Here is a 23385-nt window from a genome sequence, read left to right as displayed (position 1 = left end):
TTGAAGGAATCTGATGAGGAAGAAGGTAACTACCATTTTCATCAGATTCGCTCTACTGTAAATGCTCTTTTTGTATCTAACTGTTCTTTCTTCACCTGCTTTGCTTAGATTTGCAAAGGGAACTCATATAAATAGCTTGTATAATAGCTAAAATAGCTATAATTTGTGTGTAACTTAATAGTTAACTAACATAAATAGCTTGTATAATAAAAATAGCTTGTATAATTTATGTGTGTAACTTAATAGTTCATCAGATACAGCCTAGTTTTTGAGTAACACGCAGTGCCTGAGGAGTTATCAGCATTGCATTTAGAAAACTGTTACAAGACATCTACTTGCTAATGTAGCTGTTCAGCATCCTTTTAAATCAAAGGTACAACTGTGGAGGTGATAGACCTCTAAACCTTTCTTAACTGCTGCTGTTGAGAGGATGGGAGGAAAGTTGTTTCTGAACTTTAATTAAACAGATTACTTGCTTTATTTTTGTGTATGTTTCATATGTTGTGAATAGGAAATTTGGATTTTTCTGCTTAAGTCTCTTGCAGTAAAAACCATCTGTATCGAGAAATCTACAACTTTTTCAAGGTGCTGCATGGAAAAACTCTGTAATGTATTACAACTTCACTTACATTCAGGTGTTCTCCTTAGGTGAAGGTCTTTATGTCTTCCCTCTGTTTCCAAAGGGTGTCAGACTGCTATAAGCTGAGATGATGCATTTATCTATGGCAGAGAGGTTTGAATATCTAAGAATATTCTTTACTCGTAATGCAGGATATATGGCTTTAGTTATTGTGTTTGTGCTGCTTAAGTGTTTTAGAGGTACCAAGTAGGCTTGGAGTCACAGCAGAGCTTAAGCTTATTTTCAAAAGTATAACAAATAAGAACTGGGGATATTTTGTAATGTTTTGTAATCTATTTAGTTTCGTAAGACTTAGACACAGGGCCCTTTTTGTATTTTTGAAGTATTTCACGGTTTAACAAATCTCTTAATGCTCTTGTACCTCATGGTCATGAGAAAAGGTAGAAATGCTGAATATTAGTTGGTGCAAGGGGTCTTCTACTTAACCTCAGTTGTCTTGGTTGTCTCTAGAGTCACTTCTTAACAGCGGGCTTTGAATACTAATGCCTTGTACTGGCTGAGGAGGCATAGAATGAACTTGTCTTGTTATTGTGGAAAAACATGTAAAAGACTGAACCACGAATTCAAAACAACAAGCTTGTATGTTGCCAAACAGCTGACCTTATCCTCCCTAATTACACTAGGGCTTTATCTACTCATTTTTAACTGGTATTTTTCTTTGTTAATGTTGCAGTTTGACTGTTAATGTTTATTCTTCATAAGTGTAATAGGAACGTAGTGAAACTGATGGCTTTTAGAAATGTTTGCATGTTTCAGTATATTTATAGCTCTATCCAACAATTACATTAATCTTATTTTTAAAAAAAGGCATTTTTACTTTTGATAAATACCATCTGAAATCTATGACTGATAATGCACATGTTGAATTTGTCAAGCATGACACAAGTACAGCAGACTTACTGGGAGAAGGAGGTCTCTAATAGATTTTTTTTTTTTTTTTTTACCAGTAGCAGAAATGAAAGCTGCAAAGTGGAAGATGGAACGAGTTTATTCCATATGTGTACTATTTTAATTTGTCTTCCATATGAAGAACTATTAATGTATTTTTTTTTTATTTTTCCCCTCGCCACCTTAGGGAGGCAATAATGCAGGACACACAGTCGTTGTGGATTCTGTGGAATATGACTTCCATCTTCTGCCAAGTGGGATTATCAACCCAAAAGTCACTGCATTCATTGGTGAGTAGCATATCTCGGAAGCAAAACCAGACAATAATGTGGTTTCAAACTTTTGACATAATAAAACAACAAAATATACTCAAGGACAGACAGAAACAGACAGAAATTTTCCCTCAAATTCTTGCAGGCTTGAGCTTTGCTTAAGATTGGATTATGGATGTTTCTTTTGTCTTCGATAGGTCATTTTTGTTGTTATTGTTCTATCAATGCAAACAGCTAACTGCCAAGCATATCTTCATTTTTCTTTCCCTCTTTTTATTTTTCCTATCAGTGATTTCTTTTATTGTCACAATTCCTCCTCCATTTTATTCTTCAGCCTCCATAAATGACTACCAGTACCATTAGCCACTTTCTTCCCTTTTCCATTGAATTGCAGAAGGAATGTTGATTCCAAGAAGATCCATGTACTGTGTACTGTGTAGATCTTGTCAAAAGGTCTCTTCAAGAGAGTACACTAGAAGATTTGGGCCAGTGACAGTACTAAGTGATGTCAGGATCCTACGGTTTGTTTGCTTTGCAAAAGGAGGTTTAGGCTGTCCTCTGTTGCTCCATACTAATACACTTACCCATTTTTACTCTTGGAATCCTGTTTCTGGTCCTACTCATTTTCCTTTGAATGGTTTGTATGACTAACTTACTTAGAAATTTTAAAAGCTAAACAGTATTACTTCCTGAAAATGAAGGTGAGCTTAGAACAATCCTATAGCTGTGTATGTGTTCATGTGCTCTTTCACAAATGAAGTTGTTTCTGCATTACTTAAAACTATGACCTACCAAGATTTTCAGCTGGCTTTTTTGACACCACAAACTCCCATCCCTTATACAATGTTCTTATACAAGCCAGGATTTTGTTGTTATGCTCCTTCCCACTATTTCTTCCTGCACATCTCATTTCTTTGGTCCTATAGTCATGTGTCTCAGCTTGGGTCTTGTACAGGTAGTAAGTGGTCATTGTCAGTTTGCTAACTAACACAGCAACTGAAGAGCATCTTTCAGTATCTGCTGAATTCTTGGGATTGGTTTGTGGTGGCTGTGTGCTTGCAGTCAGTGTTAATGCTGTACTCGATGGGAATTTGTCAGTGCCTCTTTTATATTATGATTTCTTAGTTGAATTGCTTTGGAATAACTCTCTGTCTAGTACTGCTGTGGAAAGTGCCCAAATAGACATGGAAATATAAGTTCCCTCTGATGGAGGGGAGGTTGGGATGCTAATTTCTCCTGGTTTTGCGGGCTGTGACAGACATTACTGCTTTTATTTTCTTTTGGTATGCTGTTGTATTATGTTTCTTTTAAATGTTGTTTCTGGAAGCCTGTGAAAAAGGATGTTCATTTGCTATGTTCTCTTTGCTGGACTCAGGTCAAGTAGAGAAAAACACCTTATAAAACTGCAGTGGGCAGGAGAGAGCTTTTCACAAATCTTTATGTGCCCATCTCTTGGCCTTGTCTATTCGGAATTTTGTTGTTCTGGTTTCTTTTAAGATTGTTGCACTGTTGTGTTTAAAACTCTTTTAGAGGTTCTAACGTATTTAGTAAGAAGAAAAAAATTCTGCTTAGCTTAGGTTGCACTAAAAGGGTTTATAGTTTTGAAGAAGAAAAAGTGTGAGAACAGAGGGAAGAAGTGATTAGGATTGTACCCCAGAAGTTTTGGCAAAGTTGTTTTCAGTAGTCAATATTTTAATGTTCAAAATGCTTGTATTATTAGATGATTAAGCTAGAAGATTTGCATATAATTCCAAATGGCAGGTCCCTTCATCCTTTTATAGACAGTCTCATACTGACAGCTTTAAGTCTACTGACTTAGGCATCATCTGAAGATGGTTCAGTTCTGGTGTATGGAAATGCTTCTTAGAGCTGTTGGTGATACTGGTTAATTGCATAGTCTGTTTCTGAGCAATGAGGCGGTGTGGCAATTCTGTTTCCTGTAGGAAAGTGAGTTTGCTTCTGATGGAACTTTTAAATGTTTATTTTTGCTAGTCTCCTAATCACCCAAAATCTCTATGTGGAATATTCTGCGTCTTTACAGGTGAAGAGGCCTGAGGGAGTGCTGATGTTGATAATGATGTTATAAATGTGCAAAACTTTTAAAACTATTGGGTGTTTAAAATTAGGTGTAAAGAGGGAAGTTAATTTTAGAAATGAGGAAGAGGAAGTTGCTTTCTGAACGGTCCCACAGTGTTGTTACTGTTTTTCTGATCTAAATTGAAAGATTGAGCTTCTCAAAAAGGCACACTTTGGATATAAATCAGTCTTTTATAGATTAATTCCTAAAATGAAAATTGTAATGTATTAAAAGTTTAAAAAAATAAAATACTCTGTGTGCAAAGCATGAAGTGACTTTGAATTGATTGAAATATTACTCTTCCATGTTTGACATAATTCATTAAACTTTGTGTAATGGTCTTTTTTTTCCTCAGGAAATGGTGTTGTAATTCATTTGCCAGGACTCTTTGAAGAAACTGAGAAAAACTTAAAGAAAGGAAAAGGTGAGGAAATCATAAGTTACTGGTCCTAAAATAGCTTGTGGATACTTCCTACTGTCTTTTGAGATTTAGGCTGAGGATGCTTTCTGTAGAGGTTGTGTATAATAACTTTTTTCCAGAACTCCATTTACTGGCTTCTTTCTGACAGAAGTCTTGCTAAAAGATCCAGGGCCTTGATGGGAAATATAGACAGCCAAAAAGTATCTGTACAACTTAGAAACAGAACGTGTTCTAAATAAGAATTATCTGCAGACATTTGTTGCTTTAAGCAGTGAATTTGATAAATAAAACAAACTGTTCAAGTACGTTAGCTGCTAAAGACACTTTACCTCTTCTAATCTTAGCATATACTGTGATGATGAATGTTAATGGAAGTGAGTGTGACAGTGATCCTCTTGATTCAGAGTTCTCTGGCTTCTTGCTGTCATGTCTGTGGCCATGTTTGATAGCTGTCTGCTAGAAATGAGGTAAATCAACTGAATTTTTCATAAGTGTAAAACTACTAATTGATTGCTGAAGTTGAAGAGCCAGTAGAGTATCAGGAATTCTTTCTCAGAATAGGCCTGATTTGTCTTAGTTCTGTGGGCTGATGTTTAGTTTTAATTATTGAAATCTATTCTTTTTTTCTCTGAAATGTGATTGCTCATTAATAGATTGACTGAAGACAAAAAGTATTCATTTACACATCAAAAGAGAAAAATTCTATGCAAAGCATAATTTTAAATATCTTACTTTGTCTTTTAAGGGCTAGAAGGCTGGGAAAAAAGACTAGTAATTTCTGACAGGGCTCATATAGGTAAGTTCCCAATTTTATATTTCTCTCTGAACTTTTCATGGCAGTAAAGAGTGACTTTTTAGCCATTTCTCTACATTTATAGTGAAATTTCTTTGGTTTACATCTCTGTATGCTAGACATTATAACTGCTTTGGTTTATTGAAAGGCACTAAAAAAGAACTTGTGCGTCATATGGGCACCCCCTCCTAGGTTTATATTGTGAAGTGACTCTTCAGTCCCTATTTGTGATCATAGCCTGGAAAGGGGGTTCGCTTTTGAAGCTGGAAATGAGATATGAGAAGCAGTCAAAATGTGCTTCTGGAGCTGATTCACTGAAGGACTCATTTCCTCCTTCTATGTAAAAGCAGTTTTACTTTCCTTTCATTAAATATATCAACTTTGTTTGGGAAACCACGTGACTGGATGTGACTTCCAAAGTAATGAGCTCCATACCAACTAAAATGCCATTTATTATGGAAAAGAGATTTTATCTGTTGGGATCAAGACAGTGGCATTTCTTCTCTCAGGGAGGTCATGAATCAAGCTTTAATTCAGGTTTGTTCCAGAAGACTCTAAACTTCAGTTTAGAGCCTGGAAAAAAAATGCTGATAATCCAAACCACCAAGACGGAGCTTCAGTGCTGGAGGCTTTTTCTCCTAGCCTGTCTTCACTACATAAATTCCTGCTGTAAAATAGATTTAGTGACATAATAGTTACATAACTGCATGAATTAGGAAATAGAGTTATTGATGCTGTGGTAGTTTTCTTCTGAAGATGGGAGCTTCTGAAGTGTTTATCAGACAAAAGCTTATGACATGGGGAAGAAAAAGGATTTTTTAAAAACTTAATCTGGAAAACAAATAGCTCAGTGAGTGAATGTGTTGTTTCAGATTAAATACCCCTTTATTTTGGTGTAATTGCTCTTCACTTGAGATAGTTGAGTAACAGTTCCTAAATCTCTAAAATTCTTTTTGATAGTGGGATCACTGTATGTGAATTCTTTGGGGTGGTTAGGTTAGAGGAACACCACTGTTCTGTGGTGATTACATTACAATGGCAGCACCATGAAATTTTTGTGGGTAGACAGGTCCTGAGCAAAAAGAACTAGTTTTGACTGATCATTCAGCCTTTTATCTTAATGGAGTTGCAGATGCTTCTGCTTAGAAAATTTTGAAGGGCAGTCTTGAGATCTGTTTGTATTATAAATGTCTTCTCAGAAATGAATGTTGGCAGTCTGTGAGCAATTAGTCTGTAACAAAAGATCAACTTAAAATATGCTCAAGCTGGTGATCTAATCCTTTAAATTATGGGAATGCATGAAAAGAAACATTCAAGTAAATTTGGTGAGGAAAGCAAGGAAAATCACTTCTGTTCTAGAGAAGCTGAAGCTCTTACTGAGCGAAAAAGTACTTTGCAAGATTTCTATCCTACCTGTGTAGGAGTAGATTAATTCTTTAATTTTGAGGATATAGTGCTTAAGAAAAATGAGCTGGCATCAGTTAAACTGGAACAGAGTTTGACTCCGTTCAAATTTGTCATGAACCTTTTCAAATTTATTTTTTATTTCTACAGTGGACAGAGAATTAATGGAAGGTGTATTTTGCATAATCCTTACCTGTCATTAATAATGTGTAATACTTGAAAAAATAAAAAAAACAGGGCTTGTAAAGTTGACTTCTGTTATCTTTGAGAAACAGTTGCACTGGTTTTCATGAGCAGTGTTCATGAGATCTTTACCAAATTATTATTATTTCCAAAAACTTTTGAATTTGTACTGTAAAGTGGTATAAGAAATCATTAGAATGAATGAGTATTCTTACTTAAAGTTCCCACCATAAATTTCAGCAGGATGTCATCTTTGCATAACCTGTTATCCTGGATTTCTTTTACCTGCATGTTTTCTTTTCTGTCCATTTGCTCTATTGAGCCACTGGAAGCTTGAAATGTTTTAGCTTTTCTATGGGAGATGTGTTATGCAGCTTGCAAGTCTACTAAATAAACACAGAGTCTCTGAATAACTGCAGAACTCAGGGTGGGGAGGTGGGCGAGAAGTAGTTTGTAAAAGAGGAGGAAAAAACTCTGGTCATTTTATTTCCCTCTCATCAGTGTGTGTATATATTTTTTTCCACATTGATGAACACGACTAAAATTGGTTTGAACAGAGCATTACTGATATGGTTGTTTGTTTCATGCAAAATTTATACTTACAGAAGTTATTTTTATTTTTTAGTATTTGATTTCCACCAAGCTGCTGATGGCATCCAAGAACAACAAAGACAAGAACAAGCAGGAAAGAAGTAGGTACTTTAATGGATGGCTTAGTACAAAGAGGAATTCATGTATTGGATTTTCATTACTGATTGTCATCAAACATAAAATGTTTCCTTGTAAGTCTGTAATGTGGAGTGTTCTGGAATTGCTTTCTCTTTTGTCCTGCAGTGGCTAGTAAAATGTTACATTCCTAATGAAAGAGTTTCATCTAGATATTTTGCCCTCTGGAAAAGTTCCTGGTTCCCAGTTTGCCTCATAAAAAAGGGTTCTTGCTCCTTAGCATTTTCATTGGTTACAGGAAATATGTTGCTGCAAATCTACATTTAAAAGTACTGCTTTATTGTCTCCAAGTAACTAAAAGGTCTCATAGCACTCATTTAGTTTCTCAGGATGCTTCAGTTTTAGAATTACATGTTCATATTTCCTAGGTTGTGTTGCTACTGACTTCCTGAGGATTTTGAAAGTTTTAAAAACTAGATGCAATGTTTCTTACACTATTTCTAAGTAGCTCCCTTCTTGGGGATAGGGAAAGGGCTGGCAGCATTCAGTGTGAAGAGTCTACAGCTGGCAAGTAATGTAGGACTTCCAAAGTACCAGTAAATTTAATCTCTCTACATGGATGAGAAGCAATTTAGTCTTCCTTACTGAGACCCGTAAAGCGTTATCATCCTTGACAGTAACCTTTCAAAGTGTCTGATTTGGACATATCTTGCTTCACACAGACTGCTATTGCACGTTAACTCGTCAATTGTTCTTTAGGTTGGGTCATTTTCACACTTGACTGGGCTGTACCAGCTGTCTTGTTAGCTGTTCTCTCAGGAATTAAAAAGCAAACAGAGTATGTGCGTATATGTATTTTTTATGGGACTGTATTTTCATATCAGCTATTCTAGAGTAATGCCTGTGGAGTGTAAGCTAAAACTGCTACATGGTAATATCTGTGATTTAAAAATACCAAGAGTCACTGAACTACTTGTGAGATGGAACTATTTTATTAGTCAAACATTGAAGATTACAAGGGAAAGCACAGTAACGAACATCTTCATGAATTAATTTATTTAAAAGAACTTTGGCCTCTAAAAAAGTTACATTTAAAGCTAAGAAATTTAAGTCACTCTTAGAAGTGCTGTGTCTGTTCTTCCCTTTAGCCTTATTATGTTCTTGAAGTTCTACGGTGATCATACAGTTCCCAAACTTATTAAATCTTCTGATGGATAAAAGCATTAGGCCAGCTACTTCCTCCAAAATATTAATGCTAAACGACTGGAGTGGGGGAAGTATTTTACAGATTGGCTGAGCACAGAATCTCAGAAACTGATCATTGGAAGGCTTCTGCTTGTGGAAGAAATATGGAAGAGCTAGCTAGTATGTCTAACTGTAGATTTGACTGTATAGCATGTTTTGTATTACTTTTGTGTCTTAACACTTCAGATTTGAGTACTGTAAATATTAAGTTCAATTTTTATCTGAATATTTCTGTCCAGTTTCAGTAGCTTCCCTTCCAGAAAGGTTGTAGAAAAGGTAATCTAATAGAGAAGTAGATATGCTTACGCAGTTTTTTAATGTCAGTAAATACAGTCTTCTGAAAGTATAACTCCTTTATGAATTGATCTGTCTTAATAAATAGAAACCAACTCTTTTTAAAAAATTATTTGAGAGGGATATGAATTGAGGTGGAGGCTAGAGCCAATTATTTAAAGCCACAATCTCCTGATGTGTTTAAACAATACTGTTAGGCAAAGTTAATTGGAATGTCTTTCATATTGGACTGCAGACAAACATATCACACCCTGAGATCGATCTAATCAGAACATTTGTTGGTTTGCTTTTTCCAAGGTTATTCTTTTGAATCTAGTTCAAGCTTGTAATGGTCTAGCTAAAAAGAATTAAGTACTGATCATGATTGTATTTCAGTTTAGTTGCGTTATCAGTTGCTACCTGCTACCTTTTAATATAGAGTTTAGACATGACCTTGGGATTATCTTGTACCTTATGGAGTAGAATGGAGTCTTTCTTGAATTATGTTACGACCTTCAAGGCAGTTTAAAGGAATCAAGTTTGATGTTCTTGCTGTTCCAGTATCAGCTGGAAAGATCCATATAATATTAAACAGTAAAAATCAGATTTCTTTTTTCAGTATTGACTTTATTCTTTATAATGATACATGGCAAAGATTTTGCAGTCTTTCAGATTGTCACTTAATTGATATGGGACTGTTGCTCATATTTAGCTGGCCAGCTTAAAAATTAGTAGGTAAGGAGGGGTAAGAACAGTAATTTAGTATTCATAATCAGCAACAGTTGGAAATGTTTCTCAGTCATTTTGTGTGTAAGTACATCATATTTGTATGTGCAGCATTTTGAGCACCAGTGTCACTCTTAGACGTTTGGCAGTATTTGTTTTCCAGGCTTCAACTGAGACTTTCAGAATTAAACGAAGTATTTCTCACAAAGATTTGAAAACAATACTGTTCATATTTTTCTTTAGCTCTTCTTAAAATAAGCATCTTGGAAGGAGTATGGTTACTTTCAGTTCATAGCGTTTCAGGATATTGTTCTAGAATTTGCTTCCTTGGGTAGAAAAATTGGGATTTATATACAAATAGATAAATAAAATTGATTGAAATACAAGAAGTTACTGGTCTGAAAACAAAAGTATGTAGAATATGAATATCTTCATGCCTGTGAGCAGTGATGTTCAGAAGCTGTTAACTACTAAAAGTATCTGGTGTTTTTAGACATTTAAAACAAGGTTCTCAATAGCCACATTTCATTTTATGCTAGGGGTGTATTAACTTTAAAGAAAAAAAAAAACAGTTTTATATCAATCGTAATTTCTCTTGTTACCTTTTAAAGTTTGGGAACTACCAAAAAAGGAATTGGTCCAGTATATTCTTCAAAAGCAGCTCGAAGCGGACTCAGAATGTGTGATCTTGTATCTGATTTTGATGAATTTTCTGAGAGGTAACTTTTGTATTTTAATGCATGTTTCAAGCATAATTTTTAATTTGTGGGTGTGCCCTTGTGTAATCAATTACAGCAGGTTGATGTTTGTTTATAACCCGTTCTGCTCAAAAATGATTTAATTTAACAAAATAATTGTGGATGTTCAGTCTGTACGTCATAGGGTCAGTGGAGGTGAGAGAAGGAAAACAAACGAAACAAACCTCTGACTTTTGTCTTCCAGATTCAAAGTGTTAGCCAATCAGTACAAAGCGATATATCCCACCTTAGAGATAGATATTGAAGGAGAACTGAAAAAACTCAAGGTAAGCCTGTTATTGTCTAAGTGATGTAGTCACCGTGTGCAGTTCCTGGTACATAAATCTTGAGGCGACTGGCTCTCATACTTCTGTGATGAGTTAAAATACCTATCCTATGACATTGATATTTATCCATTTAAAAAACCTTCTAACAATACCTTTAAAAAAGCACCTTTGACACCCTGCTTTATGCAGCATTTAAAAACTCGGTTTCAAGGGAACTATTGTAAACTTTAAGAGGAGGACTTGTTTTGAGAGAATTATTATTTGACTTTCGCTTACTCAGACACACTGGCTAGAAAAAACAAGCATCGAGGTTGTGGTTGGGGAAAGCAAAACATTGTTGGAACATTATGAACTGAAGTAATAAAGCCTTAGGGGGGAAAAAAAAAGACTTTTTTCATTGTTAGTCTGTAGGTTGATAGCAGCAGAAGTAATGAAGCCTGATTATCAGCAAACAACTCTCGTGGTTAAATATGAAGTCTGATTTGATTCTCCCTGTACTCACCTGAGACACTTGTGAGATTTCTCAATTGTGTTGATTCTCTTATGTCTACTAGTACAATTTCAGCATGCAATGTTCTTTGTCTTATTTTTTTCCTCAGCATTTTAAGAGTTTAATTTTCTGAGATTTTCTTACCCCTTAGAGAATGTCAACCAAATTTGACATGAGTTAAAAATAGTGAGGTATTTGTGGAACAGAGGAGGGCATGCACAGTTACATATGTTTAATTCTTACAGAAAATCAGGCTGAAGAAATCATCCTTCTCCTATCTTTAGTTTAGAATCGAGTGTGTGGGAGCTCTTAGAACTTCAGCTTTGTTCACTTTAAATTGTATCTGTTGAATTGAAGTACTTACATCAATATGTAGGACTAAAAATCAGTTTCATTTGTACGTGTTACAATGGTTTGTAGTTTATATAATGCACGTTAGGTTTACAGAATACCTATAATGCAGTGGTAGGATGGAAAAATATGTAATTGTAGCTTGAGGAAAATTACTTACGTGTAATACAGCATGGGGTTATTCTCAAGCTTGAATATTTCTAAGTATTTAAAATTCTTAAAGAAATTAGATTTTTTCTTGTTTTTTTTTTTTTAATTCAATGGACTGTATGTTCTGTATATGTAAAGCTTGAGTATAATATTCTTCCTTCCCTTGTTCACATATTATAGCGTATTTCTTTAGCATTTATTTTACATCTTTGCATTTGCTTTTCCTTTTCAAAAGGAAGTAAGAGTATAAATGTAAGCTCTTCCACTCTGATTGTCTTCTATTATAATGAAATTATAGTATGCACTACTCTTATTCTTTAGGCCTACATGGAAAAAATAAAACCAATGGTAAAGGATGGTGTTTATTTCATGTATGAGGCTTTACATGGACCACCAAAGAAGATCTTAGTAGAAGGTGCAAATGCAGCGCTACTGGACATAGATTTTGGTAGGTATAACCCTTCCAAGATGCAGGTTGCTGTACATTTGTTATTGCTATATATTTTATATACATTCAGTATGAACTCTTCTGTGCATACCTGTTCTTGTGGAACAAATGTTTTGTATTCCACAAGAACTCTACTCTGTGATTACCAAACAAGCAGTGGAGAAAAATAATGTTTTTACATAAATGCTTTCGAGGAGCTCAAGAGTCTCCCAAGATCATTTCTTGATTGTTTCTCACTCAAAGTGACAGTAAGGATTGGGTGATTAAATTATTTTTTGAAAGAGATTGTAACTGGTACTTCAGTGTAATGTATATTTCATGCGAAATAGCTCACGTGTCTATAAATCTTGGGAAAACACTTAGAAGGAAAATGGAGGTCTCCATAATAGAGAGACAAAGCATGTATGCAAAATATTACAGTACAACTCTTCCGAAGTCAGTGTTTTCAACTCCATGTAACAATGTTTCACTGTTCCGCAATGCAAGGAAAGACACTGAGAATCTGGATTGTTAAGCGCAGGAAAAGCAGATCATGTCTGAAAATCATCAGGTGTGCCTGTAATATTGACAGAGTTATCTGGATTTTATCCTGCCTGTGCTTTGAGAAGCAGATTGACACAGGAATCTCTGTTCTCTCCTCAGACGGATATTTCCAGTTGGTTGGGCACCTAGGTTGACAACAGTCAAGTCTCAGTCAAAAGATTTGACGATACCAAATTTGATTATTGATTGTTCTGGATGAGGCTATTTTTTGTGCCTCGTTGCACAGAAGTTTTAATACCAACACAAATGTTATTATAACTGCATGTCTGTAAGTGCTGAAGATGGTAAATCCATAGTCTTGCATTTCTGCCACTTTTCTGAAGCCTGTGATGATGCTTGCACGTGTCTCTGTGACTGTGTCTGATTTTCTGTATTTTAAACACTGGGTGAGGATAAACTACTGTCAATTTACCAATCTGGGAGCTGAAAATGAGCAAGAACTACTTAATTGACTCCAGCTGTGACATCCACTAGCTGTAGAATCTGGCAGTAAAGAGTAATTCAGCTACTCTGACAGAGAAATACAGACTTAATTAGTGCTTGTGAACTGCTATTGCAAACATAACGTTACACACACAAACCAGTGTTTCTCTACAGAGATTTGAATTGAGAAAAAAAAAAAAACCACCAACCCAAAATTAGATATACCTGATGGTAGGTATGTAGTTTGTAAAACTTTACTGAGCAGTTTCTAATTGCTTCTATTTTTTTGTACTGTTGTATTGCTTTTGTCTTGATTGTTCTTTTCCCATCTCTGATACTTATTCTGGAAAAAAAAAAAAAAGGAAAAAAAAACAAACATCTGCAGCATGAGGTAGAAAGCTGATCTTTTATAGGAAGTTTAACTCTTTTAGCAATATTTTGTTTTCCAGGCTGAAGGCTGAATACTTAACCAGAGACAAACTAATCACCAGCTAACTAGATTATATTCTAGAAGTTGGGTTGCTTCTTTTTTTAATTAATTCCTTTATTTTTTATTTCACTTGTGGCAATCATTTTTTTCCAATTGATTTTTTTTTTAAGCAAAACTCTTTTTTGAATTCTGCTCTTCCTTGTGATTTCTTAGCATTATATTATGTTGACCAGCTCATAGAGCGTGTTATTTTTCCTCCAGAAACATAAAATGACAAACCTGTATTTTCTGATCTTTTTATATCATTTTCATATTGATCTCTTTTCAAATTTTCACATTGTTTTAATGGTGAATCTATTTTATATAACATGAGGCATGATTTCCTGGAATCTTACTCCAATTTTTGACTTGTATGATCATTCAGAATCGTTAGATTCTGCTTTTGTACCAGTTGGAATCACAGATCTTCAGATCATAGAATCACAGAATGGCCTGGGTTGAAAAGGACCGCAATGATCATCTAGTTTTAACCTCCAGCTGTGTGCAGGGTCACCAACCACCAAACCAGGCTGCCCAGAGCCACATCCAGCCTGGCCTTGAATGCCTCCAGATGTTTAAGTACTTTGAATTCTGATGAAGTAATGACAAAAAAGGCTACTAAAGTAGTAATTCTATTTCTGCCTTTTTAATAAGGAAGGATCAAGCAATGTACATAGGATCTAAGAGCTTATCAAATCTGACTGCAGAATACACATAGTATATGGTGTTGGCTTTTGTTTTCCTATTTTTTCATGTATTGTAATATCTAGGTAATTGCAATGTACCAATGATCCTTACCAGGTTTGACATGTAAAATCTGTTTTAAAAAAACCAACCAAACAAAAACGGTGTTTATGTGATTTTTAAACTCATTTCTTTTCTTTAATAGGCACATATCCGTTTGTGACTTCATCAAACTGCACAGTTGGTGGAGTTTGCACAGGTCTGGGCATGCCACCACAGAACGTTGGGGAAGTGTATGGAGTTGTGAAAGCGTATACAACTAGAGTTGGAATTGGTGCCTTTCCTACAGAACAAGATAATGTAAGCATTATTTTCCTTTGGCTTGACATGTTACTGAGTTAAATATTGTGTCTGTCTTAAATTAAATCAGTATTGCTTCTAAAAAAGACAACTGTGTTTAGATACCTCATTCTTCCAATTCTGTTATTTATGTGTTTGTTCTTACTCACTGTGTCATAATGACTGGAGTTCCTATGTTTGTTGTCACCAGTAAGTTAAGTGAGTTCCATGTTACTGTTTCTGGTGTAAGAATAGCCTTGATTGTACGAAACTGTAATATAGTTCTGTTCATTTTCAGCAGAAAATGTTTGGGCAATGAGCTGAGGTTTTTGAGATGATTAACAAAATTTCTTCACTCGGGACAGTGAGGCCCTGGCACTGCTGCCCAGAGAAGCTCTGGGTGCCCTATCCCTGAAGACGCTTAAGGCTGAGTTAGATGGGGCTCTGGGCAGCCTGAGCTGGTGGGTGGCAGCCCTGCCATGGCTGGGGGTTGGAACCAGATGGTTTTTAAGGTCCCTTCCTATCTACTATGTTAAATGATTCTATCATTCTAAACTGTGCTTCCAAGACTGCCAAATCTAATTGACAACTTATTAGATCTTTCTGTGGAATAGAAGGCTAGAGCAGGAGGAATTTTCGAGAGACCTGTTCAGATAGCATTCTCTGAACAGGGAGTAGAATTCTGTATTTCTGTGTTCATTCTCGGCTGACAACTTTGTGGAAAAATGGGGGAAAAGTTTTAAAGTAATTTATGGTATTATAAGATAGTGTTAAAATATATGATGCAGATATATGCTTCCTGCAGATGAAAAGAGACTCATGTAATAGTACTACTGTTTGCTAGGAAATTGGAGAATTGCTGCAAATGCGGGGTAAAGAGTTTGGTGTTACCACTGGTAGAAAGAGAAGATGTGGCTGGCTGGACCTCGTGCAACTCCGATATGCCTACATGATTAATGGCTTTACTGCGTAAGTTCTTTCGACAGCTTTGCTGGCAACTTGATAGAAAAATTGTGACATGCTCTGGATTACTCTAAACCTACCTAAGTACATGCTTTACTTACATTGTCCTGTTTTTCTTGTCTCTTGTTCTTTTCACTTAAAATACCATGTTTTGGTTATGCAACCTGGTGTTTACACAGCCAGTATTTTATTATTTTGATATTTAAGGACAGGCACGCGTGGCATACGACAAGAGCAGACAGCAACAGGCATCGTGCTCTGAAACCAAATTAAATGAATGGTCATAAAGTATCTTGGTAGCGTTCTGGCCAATTAAAATTCTACCACTTAAAACTGTAGCCCACTCAAGAATGCTCATTATTTGAATTTTGCACTTTTCTTCTAGTGCTAGATCTAAGTTCACAATCAAAAGGCTGTTTTTGTTGTTGTTTTTTAAGTCGCCAGGAAAATGAATGGAATAGTGTCACAGAAGCTGTTTTTCTGTGGGAAAAAGAATTAATGGCAGTGTGCTCGAAGTGCAGGAATCAGTTTTCTCCTATGTTTTTAAAATGTGTTGAAAGTTGAGAGGAGTTAAAAAACATATTTAAACAGAGTAATGTTCCTTTATAGATTGGCTCTTACCAAATTGGATATCTTGGATGTATTTCCAGAAATCAAAGTTGGTGTTGCATACAAACTAGATGGTGAAGTCATACCTCATTTTCCAGGTAAGGCCACTTGTTCAACAGTTTTAGATATTGTTGAAATGCAACCTGAAACTTGAATACATTGGACTTTTACTTGTAAAATTTATGACAGGAATTTGTTACTTCAGCACTAAGCCTTCAAGGTCTTCTGAGATACACTCTGCACCATACCTGTACTGCAGTGTTATTTGCCTGCTGGAAAGAGCATCTAAAACATCTGAAACTTAAATGTTATTTGCTTTAGCCCTTTCCTTTGAATCAGCCTGCATTTCCTTCAGGCTACATCTGAAACTATTCATCCCCCTCTTCCTGCAGGATAAGACTATTTAGATGTGCAGTGAAACAGATGAGGCTACTGTTCTACCTGAAAAGCCAGATAAAGTCAGATCTTTTGTGCTTTTTATTTTTTAACAAGTCAGTACCCCTTAACTCACAGAGCAGCCAGGAAATAATCAGGCACACCTGCACAATGTAAAAGAGGAAGGGAGGAGAGGTGCAAGGAGGAAATAAATAGTTCTGGAGAAAATAAGAGTGTATTTCAGTGCAAGAGCAGCATAGCATGATGGAAACTATAGTCCCACTCTGAGGAGGACAGTGGCCAAAAATATATCTGGCTGCTAAAATTTTTTAAATACTATTTTTAAGGTAACACATCCTTTTTGGTTTTCTTGTATAAATACTCCAGAGAAAGGAAGAACGTTGTTCAGTAGTAAGGATTGGGCTTTCTGGTTTTGTGATGTTGCGCATACATACATTTTTGATCTAGTTGCTATCTTGGGGTTTGAGGCGGGTCAGAGATAATAAAATGCAACTCAGAAAAGATTTTAGGTAGTTTATGTATGTAATTATGTATAAAGACATAACTAGTGATCTATCAGTAGTCCTTGAAATTAGTATGTCTGGGGAAATTTGTAGTTCTGTTCTTCAGTGTGCTTGATGGAGTTCTCTCGTTGATTTGCCCTCTGTTATCTTCAAACAAAAGTGCCAGCTAAAAATATGAGTGCATATTGAGTAACATGATGTGTGATTTATTCAGGAAGTTTAGTGGCCATTTTGTGCTAAACCAGGAAATGGTTTTCCCCATGTAAAACTCGAATATTGTTTCCTTGTTATCTTTTCCAAAAAATAAAGGAAACTTTTGTACTTGCAGTAGCCTTTGAGCATTACGGACAGTGTGCATTGGAATTGAGGACTACTCCATAGGTACTCATCTGTAGCCCTGTCATTTAACCTGAGGATTATTTGTGCTGTCTTATGTTCAGGACAGAAGACATCCTTTGGCAGTCCATCATTAAGGATGACTTAAGTAGATGGCCATGCTTTCCAGAATGAAGATTTAATTCAGTGATTTATATATATATATCGTGTCTCAAATGGGACCAGAATCTTGTTAAGGCTCCCGAAGGCAGACTTTGCTCCCTGCATGTGCCTGTATAACAGGAAGCTGACCTTTGGCCACTGCAGTACAATATGACTCTTTTAACTGATTTAGCTGTTAAGATTTCAGTAGAAACGTAGTAGAAGCTGTGATTTTTGCTGCGGGCATGTCTTCCAGAATTGTCAGAAGGAGTTTGAGCTGATCATCCCTTAAGCTGGAAGATGCTGTCTCTCACAGTGCCTCTGTGTTCCCCATCTCTCTCTTTCACTGCTATACTCTTCAATATTTGATTGTGTTTTCTAAACCTATACTGCAGGTTTCTTGTAACACCAAGCCCTAGCTCTTTGTAGGAAAGCAAAAGGTAACTGTCTTCCCTTTTCATTTTACAGGCTCTTAGATATTTCTTAACTTGCTACTTTGATATTTTGAATTCAATCTAGAAAAGTTCTTGTCTTGAAATCTTTCACTAGCAGGATATTTTTCTATCTGTCCCTTCCCCCCCATCTCATTTTCTTGGAGATGTTGATTCTTCGTGTGAAATGACTGTCTCCAAATTAGAAGCAGGGTACTAACATCTCAGGAAGAAAAAAAAGACTCTTATTACGTAGATTCTAGATTTTTTTAGCTGAATCTGAGAATTGTAGGAATCTTTTTTACTTCTCAGGTTAGATTTCTGTGGTCAATTCATCACTTGCTGCTAAGAAAGAACTAATTATGTCTTAGTGATTTACATCTCATCATGTCAGCTTGTAAGTGGCTCCTGGGGTGGATCTGGCCATTGCGTTCCTGCCAATTGTTTGGTTCTGCGAGCTTAGGGAAGAAAGGTAGAAGTCCCTACCAGTTATAGGATGGACCAGATTAAAAGCAATGTGAAAACCACTGTCTAGTCCTGATAATGCTTCCTGTACAAGCTCAGGTACAATTTAATCTCATCACAGATGCAACCTCTTGCTCAGAAGACTTGGAAAACACAGATTCTTAAACATTGGGAGAGTATTTTTAAGAAACTTTTATTTCATGCTTGCTTTTTTTCTTGTGCTCTTGTCTCGAGCGTTTACTGGTGATTGCAGAGCCGGGACCCTGTGTTAGGTGCACCTTTGATCTGATCTATGTGACTGCATGTTCATTTTCTGGAAATGGCTGAAGGACCTTCTGCGCTGAGATCCTTTTACACTTATGCCAAGATCCCAAACATCAGCTGTTCTTTCCCAGTTGGAAAGTAATATCACACTGCTCTTTCTCAAAATTCTAGTATCAGACTACCAGCTGTCATTATATCTGTGCTCTCTGTTATCTAATCAGCTGCTAATAAGGAGTGTTCCAGAAAGCCTGAAAGATGACTGCCCTCAGGGAAAAACTCAGAGAAATCTAGATGGTTACTGTATCTGTTTCTACATTGAGCTAAGTTAATGGTTCATTTTTACAGCACGTCTTTTACCACGCCTGCTGGAGCAACATGAGAGAATCACTAGGAGCACCAAGAAATTTATCCTGTCTTTTTCTTCCTTTCTTTTGGGGAAGTAAGAATTGAACTAAGAGTAATGGAAGAATGTAGGTGCGATTAGACTAATCAGTTCAAAGTGATTTCAGCCTTTTCCTACCCATCTTAGTCAGAGAGGCTTCAAAGTAAAACCAAACTGCTTGTAGACTTTCAAGCTGGCATCTTATTCTGGACCATCTGCAGTGCTTGGAGATGGGTGTGTTTTTACACTTCAAATATAGCTATTTTACAATTTACCAGGGCAGCAGACAGCAGCTTAATTGTTACTGCTTGTGACATAAAGAAAAGTGCTTATCCTTGGCTTTTGCGATCAGATATCCTTAGTGTTCTTGCCTGCTTGTCAAGGCTAACTCAATTCCAACACAAAGTGTGCATTTTCTCTCTACTGCAAGCTTTGAAGTCAATAGAGCATAGCATGTGTTCTTTGCCCTTACTCAAAAGGGCCTAGTTCATAGAGGCTTTATTTAAGACATCACTGCTTTTGAGCACTCACATTCACCAGGACAAATTATTGAATAATTTGAGCCTGAGTTTGTTGGCTGCGCACACACTGATGGGGAAAATTAGCTGTGATTCTGTATTTGCATATTTGTTATGCCTTTTGCACCTACAACACCTTCCCAGTTTGACTGACTGTCTTTGCAAGAGTGACTTGATTGGGTATCTGAGGCATGGAGCATAACTAAAATTAATTACAAGGTCTTTGGTAGAATGCTGCCTTCTTTAGGGAGGCTAGAATATTGGTACCCTCCATTTTTTTACCAATGTGTCTTTGATATCATCAGGTTTAACGTTTAGTTAGGTTTAAGGCTTTTGTTTTGCCTCAGAGTGTCATTTCAATGTTAATATTCAGAAAATTAATAGAATTGTTCAGTTCCAGAATATCATGTTTTTTCAGGGCTTGAGATCATAGGATTCATAATTGATGGACATAATTGTAGCAAGGTATTAAATGACTGACAAAATGTAATAGGGTCATTGGAAGAATGGGGCCATTTCTATTATTCTGAGAAGTAAGTGAAAACAGTGGAATATGTGACTCCACCTTCAGGTCTGCAGTGATGATTTGATTGATAAATTCTGTCCCTTCACACTGCTGACTATCGTGGTAGATGCTGAAAGGCTCTTTGTACATCTTTTGCATACAGTGATACCAAGAATAGAACATGTCGTGTCTGATAAGATAACTGCTGTGGGCTCTGCTGTAGAGACAAGAGGACTTGTGATGTTGGATACCGTGTTGGCAAACTACCTTTCTTCCTATTCTATATCTAAGACCCTTAAGAACTGAACTAAACAAACTACTCTGTTATAAAGTTTTGGGGCACGAGCATTATGTTCTATATAAACAGGACATGTTTACTACTATGTTTATTTAATATAAAGTACACTCTTTTAGAATATGTACACTCTTGTGCCATTTAGAATATGTACTTTAACTGTACAGTACTCACAAACTGGTACATAATTGTTGCTTTTACATCAACCAAATTCCTTCTTGAGAGGAGAATTGGGTCTTAATGTTTGTGTAGCAAAAAGAATCAAAGCTTTGAGCAAACAGACTTCCTGAAAATTACATTTTCCAGTTTAAAAAAATATATGTGACTGTTAGTACTAGAATTCCAAAAGTCTTAATTCTTGATTGTTGCTTAGATTTGCTTTCTCTGCTTATATTAACACAAAGATGTGTTAGCACATTTAGTGCTGGCATTAAGAGAAAATCTCTTCTTATAGGAAAAGAATAAGAAGCTTATATCTACGTGTTTAGTGACAGAGAATGTATGAACTTTGTGGATGTATCTTGTTTGCTTTTCAGCCAACCATGAAGTCTTAAGTAAAGTAGAGGTAAAGTATGAGACACTCCCAGGATGGGATACAGACATATCAAATGCAAGGACATTCGATGAGTTGCCTGTAAATGCACAGAACTACGTTCGTTTTATAGAAATGGAATTAGGTGTTCCTGGTAAGTAAAGAAGCCTTATTTATTTCTCCCAGCTCCATGAAGCTTATCTTTCATACACTCTGCCTTAATGAACATTCACTATATAGAAAATTAAGTTGTAGTTAGCTGGTGATACTTGCAATTACTAATTTTACCACTTTTTGTTGATCTGTTTGTCTGTTGGATGGAAAATTTTCAGAAGTTGCAGATGTTACATAAGCATCCTTTCTTTGGCTTACACTGTAGCTCTCAACTGACATTCTTAGAAGTTAAGCTTAAGTGTTTTCCCAACTGGTTATAATAGGGTCCTGCTGCCATAATGAAGTCAGTGAAACCACTGGTGTACTGAAGTATTAAATATATGTGGCAGTAGGAGATCCTAAGCTAACAAACCACCTATTACTCTCAAGCTTTCTAATAAAGATGATCTGATTCTGTCCAAAGCTGGGAACAGCAGTGAGGCAAATCTTTGCTTTTCTAACAGTTTCTGTATTTTTTTTCTCATGATCTGGAAAATAGATTTATTTGTTACAGGAGCCTGAAGACTTTTCTTGCTTTTCCAAACTACCAGCGCATTCTTACTTCAGAAACAGTAGATGTAAATATAACTTCTTAACCTACTAATAATATAATACTTTTCTTTGTAGCTATAGAGCTAAAGATCTTAAGTACTTAAGAAGATAACTCTCATCTTAAGCTACAATCCAATCTTTCTTTATATTCTTATAATAAAAGTTTACTTTTCTCTCCTGCAGTTAAATGGATTGGAGTAGGGAAGTCCAGGGAATCAATGATCCAGCTGTTTTAAAGATTTCAGATGCATGGAAGAAAGCACACTCCTCAAAAGACTGCTCATTCCTAAATGCATTAGTAGCCCGCAAAGCAAAGATGTTGGAAAGATAGATTTTTTTGCATGGAAAGAAATGCTAGAGTTGATATCTTTAAATCAATTACTACTCCTGAAAGAGACTTTAACTTGAACCTGTATCTGTTCTTATTCAACTGCAATTTCCAGGACATCTGTTATTTGTTCAAGGTGCCATCAATTTTTTTCTTCCCCTAATGTTAGTTCATAATGTAATTCCTGTTTGGAAATCTAAGGTATCATTACTTCATGACTGTTTGTTATCTTCTCTCTGCTTTTGGCGGTGTTACTTCCCTGAAATTTTAGACAGTAAAAATAATGCAGTTTTGCACAGATAGTTTTACATCCTCATTATTTGTATTCCTTATGGCTGCTCTTGTGAGTGATTAAAGAGAGGGATTCTGATTTTGTAATGCTATAAATGCTGTCTAAATTATTGTGTGATCTGTTTTGTTTTTTTTTTTTAAAAAAAAAAAGGTGTGATGCCAAGTTTTTTTTAGCTGTATAGCACAGAAAACTGAACTCTTTGTAACTCACAGAGGACACTCAAGTGTTTACCGGAAAGTGTGCTCGGGAAGTTAGGAAATTGATATTGTAAAAAGTTCATTTGCAATTATTAAAGAACAGTACTGATTTTTGAGTTAAATGTTTTATAATGTTACTTTTTTTATTACTACTTTAAAACCCCTGCACTTATCTACTTCCAAAGCATGTATTTCAGCAAACTGTTTCTCTAATTAAAAAGGGTTATTTTTGGTGAGAATTCTTAATGTTCTGATGCCCTTTGAAACTTTTTGTAATGTAACCAGTAGAAGATCTTTGGAGAGCTAACAAAGCACAAACAATTTTGTAATTCTAAATTGAGATGCTTTAGAAATAACATTAAAAATATTCTGTGCATTTGTCTTCGATGTAGGGAAAATAATAAGCATTTGCCTTATGACATAAACATATTTTATCTTCCTAGTGTTGGAAAATGTTTCAGAATAATTTTCATTTATAAGCATTGTGATATAATACAAAGAATCTGATTTCTTTTGGCAGTAACCCAGGAATTACATGTTCCCCTTCCAGATTTCTGAGAGCGACTTGTTTCTGTATGCTGTACAGTGTGACTCACGTGCTTCCTTTTCATTCCAAATAAAACTTATTTTTCCTTCACAAAAAAAAAAAGGAAGGAAAACTTGTGTCAGGATAGAGCAAGGGGTGGTTCAGTAGATTTTGGCTGTGAGACAAATGTAAGAAACCTTTAATATAAAATGAACTCTGTCAGGCCTTCCACATTATGGCTTAGATAACCACATGCCTGAGATTGGATAGAAGGAGCATTTCCTGTTAAATCGCTGGCATGTGACAGGGCAGTTAGCAAGGTTTGTATTTTAGTGGTGTAACATGGAAAGAGGGGGTTGAGATGGCATACTGAAGAAAGTGGCAAGTATTTCAAGAGGTCTTTGTATCAGCATTACATGTAAAGATTATTCTCCTCAGTAGCAGAAAACAAAACAATTTCATACTTTTTTCTTTCTGATAGGAGGCCC

General features: G+C 35.9%; 1 protein-coding gene across 1 annotated transcript in view; it reads left to right on the top strand.

The window, feature by feature from the left end:
- Positions 1-22345, top strand: part of ADSS2 (adenylosuccinate synthase 2) — a 32146-nt gene extending 9801 nt beyond the window's left edge. Inside the window, exons 2-13 of the mRNA XM_048937755.1 lie at positions 1716-1818; positions 4233-4301; positions 5044-5094; positions 7304-7370; positions 10200-10307; positions 10531-10612; positions 11925-12051; positions 14376-14530; positions 15354-15478; positions 16082-16179; positions 20854-21003; positions 21738-22345. Coding sequence (XP_048793712.1) covers positions 1716-1818; positions 4233-4301; positions 5044-5094; positions 7304-7370; positions 10200-10307; positions 10531-10612; positions 11925-12051; positions 14376-14530; positions 15354-15478; positions 16082-16179; positions 20854-21003; positions 21738-21790 — 1188 coding nt within the window. The 3' untranslated portion in view covers positions 21791-22345. The remainder of the gene's footprint in view (positions 1-1715; positions 1819-4232; positions 4302-5043; positions 5095-7303; positions 7371-10199; positions 10308-10530; positions 10613-11924; positions 12052-14375; positions 14531-15353; positions 15479-16081; positions 16180-20853; positions 21004-21737) is intronic.
- The last annotated feature ends 1040 nt before the right edge of the window (positions 22346-23385 follow it).

Source organism: Lagopus muta, chromosome 2 (assembly GCF_023343835.1).
Source record: "Lagopus muta isolate bLagMut1 chromosome 2, bLagMut1 primary, whole genome shotgun sequence".
Lineage (NCBI taxonomy): Eukaryota > Metazoa > Chordata > Aves > Galliformes > Phasianidae > Lagopus > Lagopus muta.
The sequence above is the reverse complement of the archived record's forward strand: the minus strand, read 5'-3'. Positions and strand labels throughout refer to the sequence as shown.